This window comes from Doryrhamphus excisus, linkage group LG1 (assembly GCF_037039965.1).
Source record: "Doryrhamphus excisus strain RoL-2023G ecotype Guam linkage group LG1, RoL_Dexc_Guam_v1.1, whole genome shotgun sequence".
In the NCBI taxonomy this organism is placed as follows: Eukaryota; Metazoa; Chordata; class Actinopteri; order Syngnathiformes; family Syngnathidae; genus Doryrhamphus; species Doryrhamphus excisus.
The window spans coordinates 22,028,142-22,046,407 of NC_136357.1; the positions used below are offsets into that span (position 1 = coordinate 22,028,142).

At 43.1% G+C, this 18,266-nt stretch overlaps 1 protein-coding gene across 1 annotated transcript; it reads left to right on the forward strand.

The window, feature by feature from the left end:
- Nucleotides 1-2,841: 2,841 nt before the first annotated feature.
- ammecr1 (AMMECR nuclear protein 1) lies at nucleotides 2,842-16,411 on the forward strand. Its single transcript, XM_058078018.2, has 6 exons — nucleotides 2,842-4,262; nucleotides 8,349-8,459; nucleotides 9,352-9,466; nucleotides 10,362-10,452; nucleotides 10,923-11,019; nucleotides 12,800-16,411. The coding sequence occupies exons 1-6, from the start codon at nucleotides 3,781-3,783 to the stop codon at nucleotides 12,912-12,914; spliced, it is 1,011 nt and encodes a 336-aa protein (XP_057934001.1). The 5' UTR covers nucleotides 2,842-3,780; the 3' UTR covers nucleotides 12,915-16,411.
- Nucleotides 16,412-18,266: the final 1,855 nt, after the last annotated feature.

The window sequence follows — 18,266 nt, forward strand, 5'->3', positions numbered from 1 at the left end:
ACCGGGTGCATACGCTAACAAAGGTTTCGATGTAATTATATTAAAGGTAAATTTTTCCCCCCAAAAAAGAACCCCCTGGAGGCCATAGCACTTCTTCTTCTAGCAGGCAGTTCTTGGTACTATTCTCAAATACAGTGGAATGTAAACCTAGGTAAAATTTTGGCGCAGAGGTTTTCAACAAAAGACACTAACCAAAGTTCCAATGGAATTATATTTATAAGGTACATTATATATAAAGTACATTCATGGTGCCCCCCTGTAGACCACAGTGCTCATAGCATCGACGCTCATGAATCAAAAAGCGTCCTGGACACCGCAAGAAAACATATTTTCAGGATTAACCAATTTATAGTTATATGTACATTTTAGGGCAATAGGAAAATAATCATAAAACCTGGGTGAGGAATAATACCCCGGATGGAGGCTGTGATAGTCTATCCAGGTGACATTTACGCCCCTTAAGATAGATGTGCTAAGAAAAGAAATATTGCCTGGGATATATATAAGCGCAAACAGAGGAGAAAGATATGGTAGAAAGTAAGTGGGTGACAAATCATCCGTCTTGATGAAATGGCTTTTCAGCCTAGCGTGAAAAATGGGCAGTGACGCTCTCTGTTCTGGCTGGAAGAAAAAGGTCATTACACTGGCAGCCAGAGGGGAAAACAGCTGAGTCCAGTTAAATTGATGACAAAGTCTCTGCACAGAAACAGTCGTCACAGACCGCTTTTATTTATTTTACTTTACATTTGTCCTTCCTAATCACGATATGCTATAGTCTACTGCACCGTTGTGACCTTGTGCGGGGAACTTGGTTGACTCTAACAAAGATGTCTGGCTGTTCTTCTGTGACAGATATTTGGCGCTCCGCCTAACAACCGATGATGTGAGTGATGGCAGCGCATACGCATTAGTGATTCTTCAGGGACGTGCCTTATATGATGCGTTGAACATGGTAATGAACTGTAGAGGTCACACACTGAAAATGTGTCGGGGGCAGCGGGCCCCTTAATCGTCATGGAAGGAGATGACACAACTCTGTGATTGATTGGATGCATTTTTGAAGGTAAAAAGCACATTGTTTAATATGACGGAAATGATTGGATTCAATAGAGTTTCTTACCTTCTTCGTTAACTTGGCGGCATTCGCAACTTTCTTTGGCCTCGTGGGTGGGTTATTTTGCAGTCGCACTCAATAAAAAAGGCATTGACAGTGAATCAGTTGCTTTACAATACAGAGCAAATGGACTATCACAATCTATTACACCAGGGGTGTCCAAACCTTTGATGAAATGATGCAACTCTGCCGCTTTGATATTTCAGAAAGCAACAGCTAAAAAGTTATTCATTCATTCATTTTCTACCAATTGTCCTCACAAGGGTCGCGGGGGGTGCTGGAGCCTATCCCAGCTGTCTTCGGGTGAGAGGCGGGGCACACCCTGGACTGGTGGCCAGCCAATCACAGGGCACATATAGACAAACAACCATTCACACTCACATTCATACCTATGGACAATTTGGAGTCGCCAATTAACCTAGAATGTTTTTGGAATGTGGGAGGAAACCGGAGTACCTCGCTGTGAGGTCTGTGCGCTAACCACTAGACCGCCGTGCAGCCGCTAAGAAGTTACATATAATTAAAAACAAATAACATTTCATTGTTGTAAGGTAAAAAAAATATTATTAGGATCAGAAGGTATCAGTGTTTTGTTTTTAAATGTTTAAGTTTTTGACCTGATTCCTGTTATATAATATTTCTGTTTTGACTTTTTTCTCTTCATATTTTGACTTTACTCTGGTGAAATTGCAACTGTTTTTTATATCTGCTGCTTTAAAAAATATTTCCAACTAATATTCTACTTACCCTCGGCCATCTCTGTGTGGAGTTTGCATGTTCTCCCCGTGCACGCGTGGGTTTTCTCCGGGTACTCCGGTTTCCTCCCACATTCCAAAAACATGCTAGGTTAATTGGTGACTCCAAATTGTCCATAGGTATGAATGTGAGTGTGAATGGTTGTTTGTCTATATGTGCCCTGTGATTGGCTGGCGACCAGTCCAGGGTGTACCCCGCCTCTCGCCCGAAGACAGCTGGGATAGGCTCCAGCACCCCCCGCAACCCTCGTGAGGAAAAAGCGGTAGAAAATGAATGAATGAATGAATAATATTCTACTTAATTATGACTTTGTTGTACTGTTTCTTATAATATTATCACATTAAAATGTGTAATAGTTCAACTTTTTGCTGCTAAAATGTTATTTTTACTCATAATAATACAGTGTACATATATTTTGACTTTATTTGTTTGAAATTAGTGCTGATTTTAACATTTTTGCTGTTTTTTTTAGTTTTCTTGTAAGTTATATGTATAGAATGTGCCCATAAAAAAACAGCCACAGGCCACATATGGCCCTGGGCCACACTTTGGACACCCCTGTATTACACATACAGCACTTTATTTCTTTGCACACTGCTGCCAAAGTCAGATAACTGAATGATTTTGTTATTTTTCTTTCAATTTGTTGGTCGTTTAAAATCTGAATAAAACAGGATGAAGATGTGACAATATACATGTATATATTGTCATAATTTGACAATATCACCAAAATAATGACATCAATATCTTACAACATATTGTTTGAGCAGAATACAGCCAACAGTGCATACTGCCTAAAGAAAAGTAAAACTATTACAGTATTGGCGCTGACTCTGGATCCGATACAGATACTATACTCGGTATCGATACTATCGATGTTTGGATCTATTCGACCCCCCATGCGCGAACGTCATGAGTACGCGCGAGTTAGCTGTTTGGAGGAACGCGTTTGCAAATCCCCCCACCACCCCCAAAACTTTGCGCATTATACGTAGCGAGGAGCCGCACCATATTTTCCTGAATCCGGTTCCGACGTGGCGACGACACACAGACCGAGCACAGTGCTCTCCTACCCGAACGGTAGCAGCTGAGAGACGGGTGTGCGGGGCGGAAGATTTCTCACGGCTCACGGACGAGAACGCGCTTCGTTATGCACTCACTCCTACGGATGGCTGCCTCTCAACAAAGCTTTACCGCAAACTTTCCGCTCGGCGTTTGACGCGGGTGTGTGTGTGTCTTGTGTGTGTTGTTATTGTGGTTCTACCGAGTCAGGTCTAAGAGCAGAGACCGTGATGCAGGTGCAAACTGGGGGCTAAATGTTCCTGAAATGTCTCGCTGTGCGCCGACGCGGTCCATTGTGCCACGGCTGCCCCGCATTGACAGATACCATTTTAAGCCTGCGTGGTCCCGCCGTCTGGAATCACAGCAAAGTGTTGTGTAATTACAAGTTGTACTAAAACAAGCTGGTGGAATGGGAATGAGCGTCCATGACACTTTATGGGTCCGGCGTACTTGAGGCTTCCAGTTGAAGAGGTGTGCTGCGGGGTGACAGCTTCACATCTGGACAGCCCGGTTCCTGTCAACCGCGGCCTGGTTGGGCCGCACACCCCATTAACTTATATGTTTGTCGGCAACTGACGTGATTGACAGCCTCGGAGGGTGTCGTGTTAGCCCAGGAAGAGCATAAAAATGGTGGTGTCAGCTATGGCTCTCGCTTAGTGAAGTCACGCTTATTAAAGCAACGCTAGCGTGACTCTGCAGTCTTCTTTCCACATCGCCCACGTCGACGTTCCGGGGAGAAAAAAAAACAATAGTGAAAGTGGAGTATTGTCCGCCATACGTGTCAACGCAGTGGGATTTCTACGTGTGGTCGGCGTTCCCCCCACCCCACCCTTCCCGCGGTGACGGTTATGGGTCGGAAGCGGTGTGTAGGTGCAGATTGTTCCAAGATGGCGGCCGGGTGCTGCGGGGTGAAGAAGCAGAAGCTGTCGGGATCGCCCGGGTCGGGGGGTCCCGGCGGGGTGGGGGCGGGAAGCGGGGTGACAGGAACCGGACATTGTGGATCGGAGTTGGGGATTGGCTCCTCCGCAACGGTTGCTGGAGCGGCCAACGTGAGCAGGGCAAACGGCCTGGGGGGACCCGGGGGTAACGTTAGCGGCGGTGGTGGTAGTAATAGTGGTGGCAGCAGCGGACCGAGCACTCTGTCTCCAGCCCCGGCCGGCTACACTTCATCCGGTCTCTCCCCGAATCTCAGCCCAGGACCTGGATCGGGAAGTGGAGGCAGAAAAATGGTTGTATCAGCGGAGATGTGCTGCTTCTGCTTTGACGTGCTTTATTGCCATCTATACGGATACCAACCTCCGAGAACACCCAGGTTTACAAATGATCCCTAGTAAGTAAGAACTTATTGTCTTCTTGTATTTGTGCTGCATGTTCAAAGATGAAGAAATGCCTCTAACGACAGAATTCACAGCTTTGCCACGCTCGAGCTGAGATCACAAACTGTCACAATTCAGTATTTTTTTTGTCTAACCATTTTAATGTGAAAATCTCTCCATTGTGACTTAATTTGGCTAGTTGGAATTCGGGGCCTTGTCACAGATATCCGTACTGACCGCACTGGCCTCACAGTACATTAAAGTAACCGTCATATGAAATACATTGACGTGTACACAAAGGCCCCCAAGTTTAAGGGCACCGTTTGTCTTCTAGTTGGATTATTTTCACCTTTCGTGAGGAATGTGCAATATTACCATTTTATCTCGGCAGATCGGTAGCTAACGTTAGCTAAGCCGTGCCTGCTACTAGCTGCTAGCGTGCCTCCAGAAAAAGGGTGGAACAAGCAAGATTACAAATTATTCACGTTTACATAAACAACATTTCAAAACGAACACATACAATTTACACTCATGTAATAAATTGTTGCACAATTGCTGCTAGCTTTCGTGCTCATTAATCCAGTTAGATCTGCACTCAATGAACTCCATATTGCTACAGTCAAAGCTTGGCTAGCTCGGTGCTCACATTAACCTGATAAAAGAAGCCTAGATGATAATGTGACCATTAACCGACTGGTAACCTTTAACATTCGGTGTATTAAAACAAACAGTCAATGTGTTAAACGTCTCATGTACGACTGAGGAATAATACAGCTGTTTTTCAAACTAATAACGTTAGCACCGGCCAACAAAGATGGTTCTTGTCCAGCCTGCTCCATTTCAGAATGATTACTTGTGCAAATGCTAGTTTTTTCCTCGCATTGAACCCCACTTGGGCATATATGCTTTATTAAACGTTTGGTGTACAGACTAAATCATCATGGGGCCTTTAGGCTAACCAAGGGCTTTGTACATTTTTGGTCCATCAGCAGTTTGACCCCACCTCATACAAAGATTGTAATCTGATATGTTGAAGATTATTTGCATCTGCTTTCAAGCACGCAGCCGACCAGAAATGCAAACAGGAACATAGGAACACAAATGTCAAATTAGCGGCTTTCCATGGTCATGTTGTTGATCCCCTGCCCCTTTGTTTTGTTTGTCATATAAACAGCTCGATGTCATAGACAAGTAGTGTGTTTGTGTATTTATATGTACGTATGTGTGTATAATAATCAATATGGTGATAATCACTCATTCGAAGATGAGTCTTATTGATGTTTTTGTACTGACCATGTCAGCCCCAGACCAGTGTTTCTCAACTTGTGGGTCACAGGTCTTCGTGATATTCTTTTGCAGTGTAGTGTCGACAAAGCTCTGTAGTGCGGTCATAAAAGACGACCAAAAACGTCTGCTTAACCGCCCTTAAGATGCTGAATGTGTCAGTGCTATCTCTTGTTGCCCCTTAGAAAGTGTTTGCCTGCTTGTGATATATTAGCACTTTAAGCGAAATGTACATCTCCGTTGTTTGAGTCATATTTGGCAGCGTTGGAAATTGCAACCTAAGGTCGCTGATGCTCAGCACTATATTAAATAAGCATTGAGCTAGCACATTTGTTTTGATGCATTTCCTTTAAGTTATCATTGACATGCTTTGTTTTAGTGTGTTTAGTTGGAACAGCGCTTCAAAGGTGGCTCCTGCAGCCAAACCGGCTGAGAACCACCGCTTTAGACCACACGCCGCCATAAAATGATCTAAACAAACAATGGGAGCTGCCACCAAATATTTTTCCACATTCCTTGCGAAAATACTTCTCACAACCTTGCAATCGTGACTCATTTTACCTTTTCATAACAGGAAAATCTGGCAACTCCCTGCAAATGAAAGACTCCCAGCAGAACAAAAGCGGCCATGTGTCTGTTGCTGCGCTATAGTTGAAATGATTTGCCCTCCTAGTCCTAAGCAACCTTCAAATGGAACATCATGTCCTCTGTGTAATCATGTTAAGTGCGTCATTGCATGACAATGTTTGGGCTGGAATGGTTGAATTCCATGCTGCCAATGTGAATGCCGTCTGTTACCAGTCAAGTGATACACTCACATGGATATGTTTATGTGTCTTCATTATCATAACATGATGGACGAGCAGCGATTTCTTTTCCTAGAAACTACCCTGGTATTTTTTCCATAGATCCTCTGCTGGGAATTCTACTTGGCTGCTGTTGGTTTTATCTGTAAACTTCAGGGATTAAAGTTGTCTGTTGCTCCAGTGGATTTCCTTCAGTTGAATGAAAGAATAAACAATATAAATTTAAAAAATAAGACACCACCCTTTATGGTCTGCATGCTGTCCTTTGGCTGCCATTCTAGTCCAGTCCGTCTACCGTGAACTATGAAATAGGATGCAAATGTGGTACATCAAACCAGTGCTCACATAACATAACCCCATCCATGCATGCCAGGCATAACGCCATTTCACTTTTTCTCTTTGTGACATGACAGAAAGCCACTAGCTAGTTGACGACACCACCAAGAAGTGGTGCAAAAATTTCAAATTGATATACGGTTAATCGGCAAAAACATTTCTGTGCCCCAGTGGGTGCGTGCCAGAAAATAATTGAGAAGCACGAGCTAAGCCGACCTGGCAACACAGACATGCGTACTCGGCCGTTGTCTTTGAACACGAGCGTGCACTGTGTGTCTCCTGAATGCCTTGTATTTGTATTTTAGTTAATTCAGCCAATTGTATGCCTGAAAATGCTCAATTTAGACCAGGAATGCAAACAATTAGCTTAATTTGCATATGTAGATGTTGGTATCTGCAGTTGCTGTACTTGGCAACCATTGGCGTGTGTGTTTTAGGGCGAATAGGAAGCCTTGTAAGTCATTGTGCATTCCTGAGCTGTAATCAATCAAGGAATTTTGCTTGAACGACCACCGCTTGGTGGCAGAGGAAATTTGACGAATGTCAACAGCTATTTATTATTGTTTGCTTGTGCAATTTCCTACAACCAAATACAAAGTCATTGTACTTTGACATCAGGTCGCAGAGAGGCAAGTGGTGAAAAGCTGTTTCCGCACTTCTCAGGGTAGCAGTGTCTGAACGGGGAGTTGATGTCTTTTAATTGAGAGTGAAGCAATCTGTGGGAGCAGACGGTAAAAAGTATGCTGACTTCAACTTGAGGAGGGGTGATGTACTTTGATTTGGCCATTGCCTCATTTTATGGAAAATTGCATCTGCAGCCAAGTATGACACACAAGAGCCTTTGGTAATTCTAATTTCCAAGTGCCAGTAAATCCTAAAGTGCAAATTTAAATTGGGTGTGCCATTTACGGGGTCCCCGCTGGTCCTTAAAATGTCTTAAATACAACTTCCGGCTTTCAAGGCCTTAAAAAAAGTCTTAAAATTGTCTGGAAAGTTTGGAATCCGGGACCAAATGGTTGCCATATATAATCTGTATAGCAGGGGTACCCAACCCCACCGCTGTGAGCAATTGGGACTTTAAAACATGAGCACAAAAGCAACATATTATCACAGGCGTACATTTTCACCCATGAACACGCCCGTACACATCACCGCTCTCTCGCCACGCAACCCACCTGCTCCAGCCCCGTAACGCGAGAGAACCGCTCTTTTTGGTTTGTGGCATAAAATTTTTTTGTCATAAACCTTATTTAACAACAGAATGGGTTTTGGGTTCATTTAGAAGCATACATCTACTGTATAGAGTTGTAACAACAAGCTACACAGACCGTCCCATTAGAACATGTTTGTGAGCGAGGCTTAATTTATTTATGGCAGTCCAAATGTATCTGTTGCCGGCCACCACGCAGATACACATGCTTGGATGTTCCAATGTTGTTGGTGCTTGTGTTTTTGTCATTTTCTGCCATCAACATTCACTCTCTCCCAGCATGTTTAGCCCCATCCTCTGCGTTTTGTTGGATTATTACTACTCAGCTCAGACCTTGTTGTTTATCTGTGTCTATTTTTGTATGATCACCTTGTTTTCACCAGGCTTGTGTCCAGGCCACTGATCTGTGCCACAATCCAAAAAGGTGTAAAATCCCCCTGAAATAGCGCTCTTTTGTTTTTCAGCCCGCTGTTTGTCACATGGAAAATCGGCAGAGACAAGCGGTTGAGGGGTTGTATAGGTACATTTTCTGCCATGAATCTGCACTCAGGACTCAGGGAGTACACCCTTACCAGGTGAGTAACGGCACGTAAAGCTGCTGCTGCTCCGTCCTTCTGCTATTCATCACATGCAGATTGTTTTCATTGTCAGCAACTTGGTGGCCATTCCCTGACGCTGCTTTTATGTAACACAGCATGCAGCGTATCATGCAATTCCGTAAAAGTGTGCCATTTTCCACCATTTGTCATGTATTTTGCATTGATCAAAGTGTGGCAAAAAAAGAACAAACTGTAAAATCAGGCAGTAATTTTATAGGAATAACGTCAAAATATTAAGAGAAAAAGGTTGTAATATTATGGGAAAAAAGCTGTAACTTTACAGGAATAATGTCCAAATATCAGGAGAAAAAAGTCACAATTTCACAGGAATAAACTCATAATATTGTGAGTAAAAATAATGTCATTTCAGTAGCATAGTTGAAAATATAAAAGATCAAAACTTTTTAATAGAAAGGGGAAGAGGTTACAATATGATACAAAAAAAGACCAACGTTCATACTAATAGGCTTCTTCCCCTGTATCACGAAGCTAAGTTAACTTAATCTAAATAAAAAAATAAATTTTCAGCATCTGACCCTCAGTGGGGAAAAAGTCTTATGTGATATATGCCTTGTCGTTGTTTACATTGTGTTTAGCTAGCCGCTGCAGCCCTTATCAACACATGACAGATGTACACAAACACGCACTGTCTGATTTGAATCGGGTGTCATGTGACAAGAAAAGCTTGTTACTTAACAAAATGGCGTATGCAGGTACATTTTTATTTGCTTGACTCTTTGTACTTGCAGTTCCTGACCAAGGTCAGACAGCTGATTGGTCAAATACACAAATGACAAATGGTGATGTGTGTGTGTGTGTGTGTGTGTGTGTATATAATATGGTGTTTTTCTTTGTCATTTGCTTCCAGTGCCCTTAAAGACAGCCGCTTTCCCCCCATGACAAGGGATGAGCTGCCTCGCCTCTTCTGCTCAGTGTCTCTTCTCACCAACTTTGAAGATGTGGGTGATTACCTTGACTGGGAGGTGAGTGCCACAGGCTGAGAATGTGTAGTCTTCATTTGAACAACTCCCCGCCCTTCTTTTGTGGACTATCTTGTTTTACTATCTTTGCTTTTCCTTACCCTGTATTACAGATGCAGTGGTAGAAAATGAATGAATGAATGAATGAATGAACTGTAGTTTGTGCACACCTCGCACTGGAACAAATTTGGATTTGACCAACTGTACCTGTTGATTTGTCCTAATGAACTATCATGGCATTACTACCACCACCACATCACTGCTATCAGGGGAACCAGAGTATAGAAGGGAGGGTGCCCCCCGCTGTGGCCCAGGAAAGTGCACTATATTCGGACACATTCTCCCAGCAGCCGGTGTGTTGCTATGGAGGTCAGGAGAACCGGAGTATAGGATTGGAGGAGCCACCTGGTGTGGCCCGGCAAGGTGCACTGTATTCGGGCACACGCTCCGAGCAGTCGCCGTGTCGCCACGGAGGTCTCTGGCAAAACCTCTTGCCCCAAGTGTACTAGCGATGTGGCGTTTCCGGCGGCTGATAAGGTTTTTTTGTGTGTTCAACGTCGCCCCTCCCTCCCCAATCTTCAGAGTTTTTTGGAAACGGTGAACGTTTGTTTACAATGAGCTCAGGGCAAGTTATGACAGGCCGACACCCCCACACGGTACAGGTAATCGCTCATTTAAAAAAATAAGTTTGGTTATCTGAGATATTTTTAATGTGAACAGATTTCTCAGTATGGCATCATAATTCCCTTATATGGGCCCAATTATCATGTACTCCTGCCCTGTATCCAAGGTGAGATTAGTCTAGTGCCCCACAGGAATCATTTGAAAAGCCTCTGAAATGAGCAGTATAGGGCTCGTTTTAATGAAAATAAAATGTTGTCCGTCTTATCTTTTATAGGTGGGTGTTCACGGTATTAGGATAGAGTTTTTCAATGAGAAAGGATCAAAGCGCACCGCCACCTACCTGCCAGAGGTCGCAAAGGAGCAAGGTAAGGACGCATTTGTGTTCTTTTGTCATAAGAGCAGATGTACAGTAGGCTGTGTTCCTTGGAGGGAAGTGGTGCAACAGGGAAACCTCTTCTTCTGTTCCATTGTCTGTTCTCGACTTTAGACAGACTTCCTGCTATTGATTTGCCTTGAATATGGTTGCTGTTTAACCACCATTAGCAATTAGCACCCAACATGTACTCTCAGTGAACTACCTGGATGGACTTCTACATAGAAATGAATTATGGGTCAGCAGTCACAAGATCTTTCAAAGTTAAAACGTGATGCAGGAAGAGGGTTCACTCTGTGCTTCAGCACCTTAGTGTCTTTGTTGCATAGAACAACGGCATGTACGGCGTGAGCACCTTTTGTCAGTCATACAATAGAGCAGAAAAGTAATGTAAAATCCCATCTCTTTCCTGTAGACCCAGTCCTGTGACACCCTTAATAAACTGCCATCTTTTTTCTGTAGGTTGGGACCACATTCAAACCATAGATTCCTTACTACGAAAGGGAGGTTACAAAGCTCCCATCACAAATGATTTCAGGAAGACAATTAAGTTAACCAGGTAAGCTTGCACACCCATGCTGTAAATACATCTACTTGTCTAACATGTTAAGTGTAGCATTTTTTCCAGCTGTGGTCAAAGTTGGTATGGCTTTGACAATTCACTCACGCCACACTAACGCAACTAACAACATTCCTGAAAACTGATCTCATCTGAAAACACGTCACAACCCCAAAAATCCACACCAAAACATGGATACTTTAAATGCGATGGATTAAAGAAGAGAGAAGTGAAGTCAGTGATGAAGATATTAACAGCAAAAATTGAGCAATAGATGGGGGATAAAGTAGACAGCCAGACAAGTGCACGTTACGGGGAAAGAGGAGATACCCGTTCCCGCTGAACCATTGCCACTAAATGCAGTGACTGAGCAGAGAGAGAAGCGAGCGACACGGAGGAACGTGTCAGACATGCAGCGTAAGAAGATTGGAATGAATGATAGATGCCGATTAAAATGGACAGCGAAAAACAAGCCATAAATGGGATAAAGTGGACAGCGAGATGAGTGAAAGTGGAAGAATGAGTTGGAGACGAGAACAATAAAGCCTAGTTGGTACACATGGTGCTCTCTCTAAGAAGAGAAAAGTCAATCGTAGAGCTTTCACCCCAAATGGAACAGGCTCCTTTTTATGTTCCTTTTCCCCTCTGGAAGTATAAAAGCAGTCTCTCATACGTATGCTCAGAGACCGTGACACTCCTAAAATGTGGTAACGTAGAAATATGACACAAAGCACAATGTTTTTTTTTTTCAAGTCTGAACTGAAATGATAGAAAATAAGCAGCTCAGAGCCCACGATGAACAATCCACCCCAACCCCGAGCCATTCATTCACTGTCCCAACAGTTGCTAATGAATGTTTCCTCAGACCTTCCCAGCCCACGTTTCCGGTCCTGCAGGGCGTTCAGTCGGTGGTGCCATGCAGACAAGGCTTCCCCAATATACAGTCATGCCCCAGAAACCTAACCAGCGACTTAGATGTTGTGCCTAATTGGTTCCAGACACACGACCTGACATGTGAATTTCAGTGAAGTAGCATTCCTTATTTATCAGTTGAATATTTTCACAGCTAGAGCCATTGTAAATACAGTGTTTAACATTAGAGCCCTATAGACATGAAATAACACCCCTACAGTCACCTTTACACCTGTATTACCCAGCATTGTAGTCATAGCAAGAGAAACATAATACATAATAGACTTTTTTTACTTCCATTTTCTGTGCGGTACTTCATGTATGTTCTCATCAACGTAACATCACCGACACCCAGTGACCAGTCCAGAATACTACATATTATCATGTCTTTGAATGAGTCTTGTGAATGCCGTATAAACCGATCCCTCTTTTATCTTGTGAATTGGTTTCCCTACTGTGAGAAAGTATTTATTGATGGATTTTAAAGATATTTTTTTTAGTTGGAGCAACGAAAACCTGTTTACGACCATCTAAACACAGTTTTTAGCATTAGAGCCCTGCAGACATGAAATAACACCCCTATAGCCAAGTTCACACTACACAGTATTGTTGTCATAGCAAGAGAAAGTAGGACATAAATGCAGACGTACACATGTTGCCATTGGGAGAGATGTGTAATAGTGTAATATGCTGCTCTGAATGACTTGTACGGTAATTTAGTTCATTTAGCTATTTTTATGCACACTGACATGATCGGCAGATACCGATGTGGCCCAATATTTTATTTATTTTTACGCTGGTCTGCTCATATGACTGGACAAACCAGCATCTGGCGTGGCCTTACGACTTGTCTTCCTCCCCGTTTTAGGTACCGTAGCGAGAAGATGACAATGGGCTATGCGGAGTACATAGCCCACCGCCAGCATCATCACTACCAGAATGGCATCGGGCACCCTCTTCCACCCTACAACCATTATTCCTGACAGCGAGCCGCATGACCAATCATTGGACCTCTCCGCGGACCTTTTCCCAGGAGAGCCCGCCCCCTCCTGGTCTAGCTATTTCTACTACTGTACCATTTTATGATGATAGTTTCCGTTGCCATGCTAGCCGTCTCCCGAGATGTTGTTGACATGGCAACGGTCTGCTACCAAGCATCAAATCGAGAGAATCGTGAGAAAATCCACCTTTTTTTTTGTTTTGTTTTGTGGTTTTTGCAGCATACGTATATCTTTTAACCCCCTTCATTTGTCTTCTTGTAACTTTTACCATCAAGTCCGCTCAGCAGGCGAATCAGGTGTTTGATTCTATGTATACAAGGAAGTCTCTTCCAGTGGATGAATGCTGAAAACCCTGATTCTTTTTTTTTTTCCCCTCCACATATTTTACCCAGACTTTATGTATACCATGTAGCAGGTTCTCAAAGGCTGTGTCGTCGCTAGTCTTGATTCCTCTCAAAAAAAAAAAAAGGACTGAAGGTTGTTTTAGCTTGTAGCGTAGTATGTATTGGGATGTGTATACTCCAAAAATTGTCCATTATGGAATCGTGATGTCCTCCTTCATTATTTGAGGTCACAGCCGTGTGCTTTTTGTTTTTGCGTGTGAATTACTGACGCTCATAGAAATTGGATTTAAGATTGCGTTAGAGTGTTGTGTGTTTCGTTGTAGAATGTTTTCTGCTTGGCTTGACCTGGCCCGTGTGTGTGTGCGTGCGTGCGCTCTGTTGTGTGGTTCCAGCATTTGACATTTGGTCATTTGATTGTGTCTCTTTAAAAACGGGGCAACCGGGTTTGATTTTTTAAGGAAAACTGCTTTTTTTCCGGGAATATTGCCATCATCCACAATCTTTATGTGAAACATGACCGTCTCTCCCTTTTCCGTGTTTTAAAGGCAAAAAAAACAGAACATGGGAGCTAAAAATGCACGTAATGGGACACCTATTTTGACTAAAGACCACCAACAATGTTCTATTTGTACAACTGACCTGTATATAAACTAAGGTACAGTGATGTTGTTGTTATGTTGGCGCTAACACTTCTTCATTAGTCTCTGGGAGCAGTGTCCTCCTCGCCATATACACAAAGCCAGTGCTTCTAAATTGTTTTTCTGTCATGTCCCCTTTTCACGCCCAACGGAGATTCGAACCCGATCCCCCGACTGTGCGGCCAACATGCTAACCACTAGTTCACTGTGCCGCCCGTTTGTGGATGCTCATTTGTCCTACATTTAGATGTTGGCAGTGACTCAAAGTCTGCCATGATTAGCAAAGTGGTGCCTTGGTTACCGTCGTCAATCTGTTCGGAAGCTCCGACCGAAACCAAAATGGACTCTAACCAAAGCAAATTTTCAATCCAATGAATCCATTCCAGACACCCAAACATGTTATACAAAACACATTTTCAATTCTCAATTCTGTCAATTCTCGTTTTACTTGTGGATAAGGATTCGAATGACGTTGCCGTTTTTCTCTCTGGAGAATGACAGGGATGACTGGGAGGGATGTGTTCATGTTTCACGTAAGGATGGTGGATGATGGCCAACATTCTTAAAAACATGCAGAGCACTGTCGTTTCCATTTCCTCTGAGCGTTACTTGCAGGGAAACTTCTTAAAGCCATATTCTCATTTTAGCCGTGGCGTTTTGGATGGCGGTGACCTCCCGGCGTATTCTCATTATGTCACCTTTGGGATGATGGCGAACCATCGTCCACCGTGTATCACATACTCGTACACTCATTGTTCTGTCAGCTTGGGTTTGGTTGACTGGATTTTTTTTTTGAGAGGTTCTCGTCACCCTTTTCTTTGGGTAACAGCCTTTAGAAAGTGACAGATTCTTTTAGAGTTTTTTCCTTATGCAAAAAAAAAAAACAAAACACGTCAAGGGCTTTTGGCACTCCATCCACAGCGAACCCCAAATGACCCTCATGTTTAAGTTGTGTTGCCTTAAATGAATGATTTACCAAGAACAGGGGAGGGGGGAATGATGCTCGGTTCCCGTTCTTCCTTCCCCTCGTTTGTGCCCCCCCCCCACCCCATCCCATCGTCAAACCGGGGTAGGGTGGGGGTGTAACGCGTCAGTCGAGCATCAATCTCCCGCTTCATTTTAATCACAGCACAACCAGAAATGATCTGCTGCAAAACCAAACCGACCATGCTCTTGAACATATATGTGTTTGTGTACACATGCAATGTGTCTAGTTGCATGTATGTATGAGTATGAGACCTATGGTTTTCTCCATGATAGAGACGTTATGCTTGATCTGTGGCTTGGACACTCTTTAAGAGATTTAAATGACAAATATGGTGCTATCTGACCTCATATTGGGGTGGTCACGGCTCGTGACTGGTCATGCGGACTCATCGATCATATCATACTTTGGGGAAAGAGAAAAAAAAAAAGAAAAGATGTTACATGTAAGATTTTCTCTTTGGTGTAATTGCTGCGAAACGCGGCACATTTTTTAACGCAGAAGGAAGAAACAAATGTAGCCCCCTGCTCTCATCAAATCCATTGTGGGTGAGTTCCCTATGGGAAAACTGATAATTCCTTCACATGTCATGAAGACGCATCGATGGACGGGCGAGTCCCGGCAGCGGACGCTACGGAATGTACTGTTTAGCGGTCACAATTGGAGACGCGCGACGAGAGAATCTTACATGTCGTCACCTCTTTTTAAAACTCTCCGATATATGCAGATCTGTTCAACAGGTGTTTTGTTTGTGTTCCACCCGTGCAGGTTTGAAAGGACAAGAAGTCACACGTTCACCTTTACTCCTTTTTACCCAATGCTCACGGCCTCGTCTGTCCCGGTGTCGGCGCTCGTTTGCCTCTCCCGGCAGGTCGGATGTTGTTTTTACGTTTTCTTTGTGCATCCGTTATCCTCTAGCTGCTGAATCGTTTCACCTCCCGTGAAGCGGCAAAGTCCCGATATTCAACCCGAGCGGAAGGTCTTGCATAGACGCGTTTGTAAGCAGCGATACCTCATGGGATATTGGACTTTTGTTTTGTTTTGTCGTTTCTTGTAGCAGATAAAGCGTTTTTAATAGGGGAGGATCCGGTAGTTCAGCCTCAGCATTCCCTCGCGTTCAGCAGTCATTCCTCGTGTTGAGCGGGAATGCTGCAGCTCGTGTTAACTCGTCACGTTTGACTGAACCAAAGAAGACGCTAAGCGGCCGTGTCCAAAAAATGCTGCTCTCTAGGCCTGGCTTCCTGTCCTTCCAAAATATCAAAAGGAGACACCCCTGCCGTTGACAAAAACCTTCTTCACGTTTTGTGTGTCGGTCGATCGAAGCAACCCAATTTTTCAATGAAAAATCTCATCTGACGCCGTTCATGGCATCAAGGATGGTTTAAAAAGGTTGCAAATTTGTTACTTATTTTGTTTGTTGTTATTGTTATTATTGCTCTAATTCACAAAAAAATGAAACTCCCATGGTGTGCCTCGTAGCTTTATGGGTTTAGAATTTTTTGGGTTTTTTTTCCCAGAAGACCAGCAGTTATACTTTGTATAAAAGATGGAAGTTTTTTTCTTATTTTTTATGCCATTAAAGTCAAAAAGGCCTCTTTTCTTTACTCTGGACCCAGTAGCTGCACTGGTGTACAATCGCACTGATAGATAATAGTGAGAAAAAAAAATTAAAATAATAATAATAATGATCATGACAAATGAAATAAGAACTACAATAAACTTGTTTGAGACTTTTTTATTACAAAAGATGGGAAAAAATGAAAGAAAATGACTGTTTTTGTACATTCAAAAGACTCTAGTTTCAAAATTATTTTAGTGGTTTTATATGTTCTGAATTTTTGGAGACACCGAGACGGGTGTCGCTGTACAAAATGAGTTTTTTTTTCAGTTGCAGTGGCCTGATGGGCTGGGAGGGTTGCCTGGTGTAACTCCTCATACCAACGTTCATTTTCTTGTCATTTTGGACTCTTGTTTGACTCTGCTTTAGTAACTTGAAAATGTTGATGGAAAAACATGAACTGGGAAAGCAAAAATCCCACCCCTGTAGATCTAGAACCTTTCTCCTACTCCTTGAATTGCTGTTAGTGTGACAAGACTTGAAACTGACATTTTTGTCAACATGTAAGACCCCAACAGGAAAATAAAAGTTAAATATACACAAAATACAGACAGAAAATAAAAAAAAATGCAAATGAGTTGGGGTGGGGGTGAAAAGATATAAAAAGATATATATATAGATGGGTTATCTTGAGTATGTAAGCAATGGATGTGAAGATAATGTAGTTTTAAACATTGTTATTACCTTTTCAAATCATTTATTCAATAAAAAACATCAACTCAAACTGTGTTGCTTTCTTTCAGCACATTCACCCACTCACGCAATCACCGTGGTTGCAGGGCGTTAAGTGACGCCCAGAACGAATTATTGCAGTTCTTATGTTCAGCGTATTGGTTCCCGTGTACGTGTGGAGCCGTTGAAAGGATTCGGTTCGTTCGAGAGCATCCCATTCTCCTTTAAGCTGCACAAGGGCAAGCCACATAGACTGCTGAAGCGTACGCCACGTCGCCGCCATGTCAGATGTAACGGGCAGCTGGACAGGACTTATAGTTCTGCTAGACTTTCACACGATTGACCATGTTTTTATTACAGAGGTTAGAAATCTGCTCAAAAATGGAGGACAGGAAGTACTTTGAATGGGTAACTGTCTCAGACCAAATGGCTATGACCTGTGGGGTTCCCCAGGGGTCAATCCTGGAGCCGCTTTTGTTCCATCAGCACATGCTCCCTTTAGGCCAGCTCATACACAGCTGCAATTATCAGTCACCTGAGACTATTTCTCTAAAACATCACATTTACAAATATAGGGGCAGTAATGGACCACATTAAATCAATAACATCAGCTTTTTACCTCTTAAAAACATTGCCAAACGAGCTGTGGAACAGCTGCAGTGCATCCAGAATGCTGCTGCTCGAGTCCCGACTAAAACCAGAAAATATGAGCGCTCAGGTCTGCACAGGCTTCCTGTCGCTCAGAGAATTTAAAAACAGAACTGCTTGTGTACAAGTCTTTCTTTGGTCTTGTGCTAAAGTACATCTCTGATGTGTTAGCGCCATATAAACCATCTCAGGCCCTGAGGAACACCGGTAGTAGTCTCCTGCGTCCGCCCAGAGTCAGGACTAAACAAGGTGAGGCTGCATTTCAGCTTTATGCTGCCAAAATCCTCAGCGTTTACCATGTTTACCATAAAGCATCATGAATTACCCTGTGTATGAATGGTGCTCTATAAATAAACTTGTCTTGACTTTAATGGGTGGATAAAAGGCAAAGTAACTTGGCAGGATGTCGTGTTATGAGGTTCTATCCAT

What these genes read in the sequence shown, in the direction of transcription:
- ammecr1 (XM_058078018.2), top strand. Translation starts at nt 3,781, where the DNA reads ATGGGTCGGAAGCGGTGTGTAGGTGCAGATTGTTCCAAGATGGCGGCC. An exon ending in AGGGAGTACACCCTTACCAG is followed by an intron (nt 8,460 to 9,351) that starts GTGAGTAACGGC and finishes ATTTGCTTCCAG; the next exon opens with TGCCCTTAAAGACAGCCGCT. An exon ending in AGAGGTCGCAAAGGAGCAAG is followed by an intron (nt 10,453 to 10,922) that starts GTAAGGACGCAT and finishes TTTTTTCTGTAG; the next exon opens with GTTGGGACCACATTCAAACC.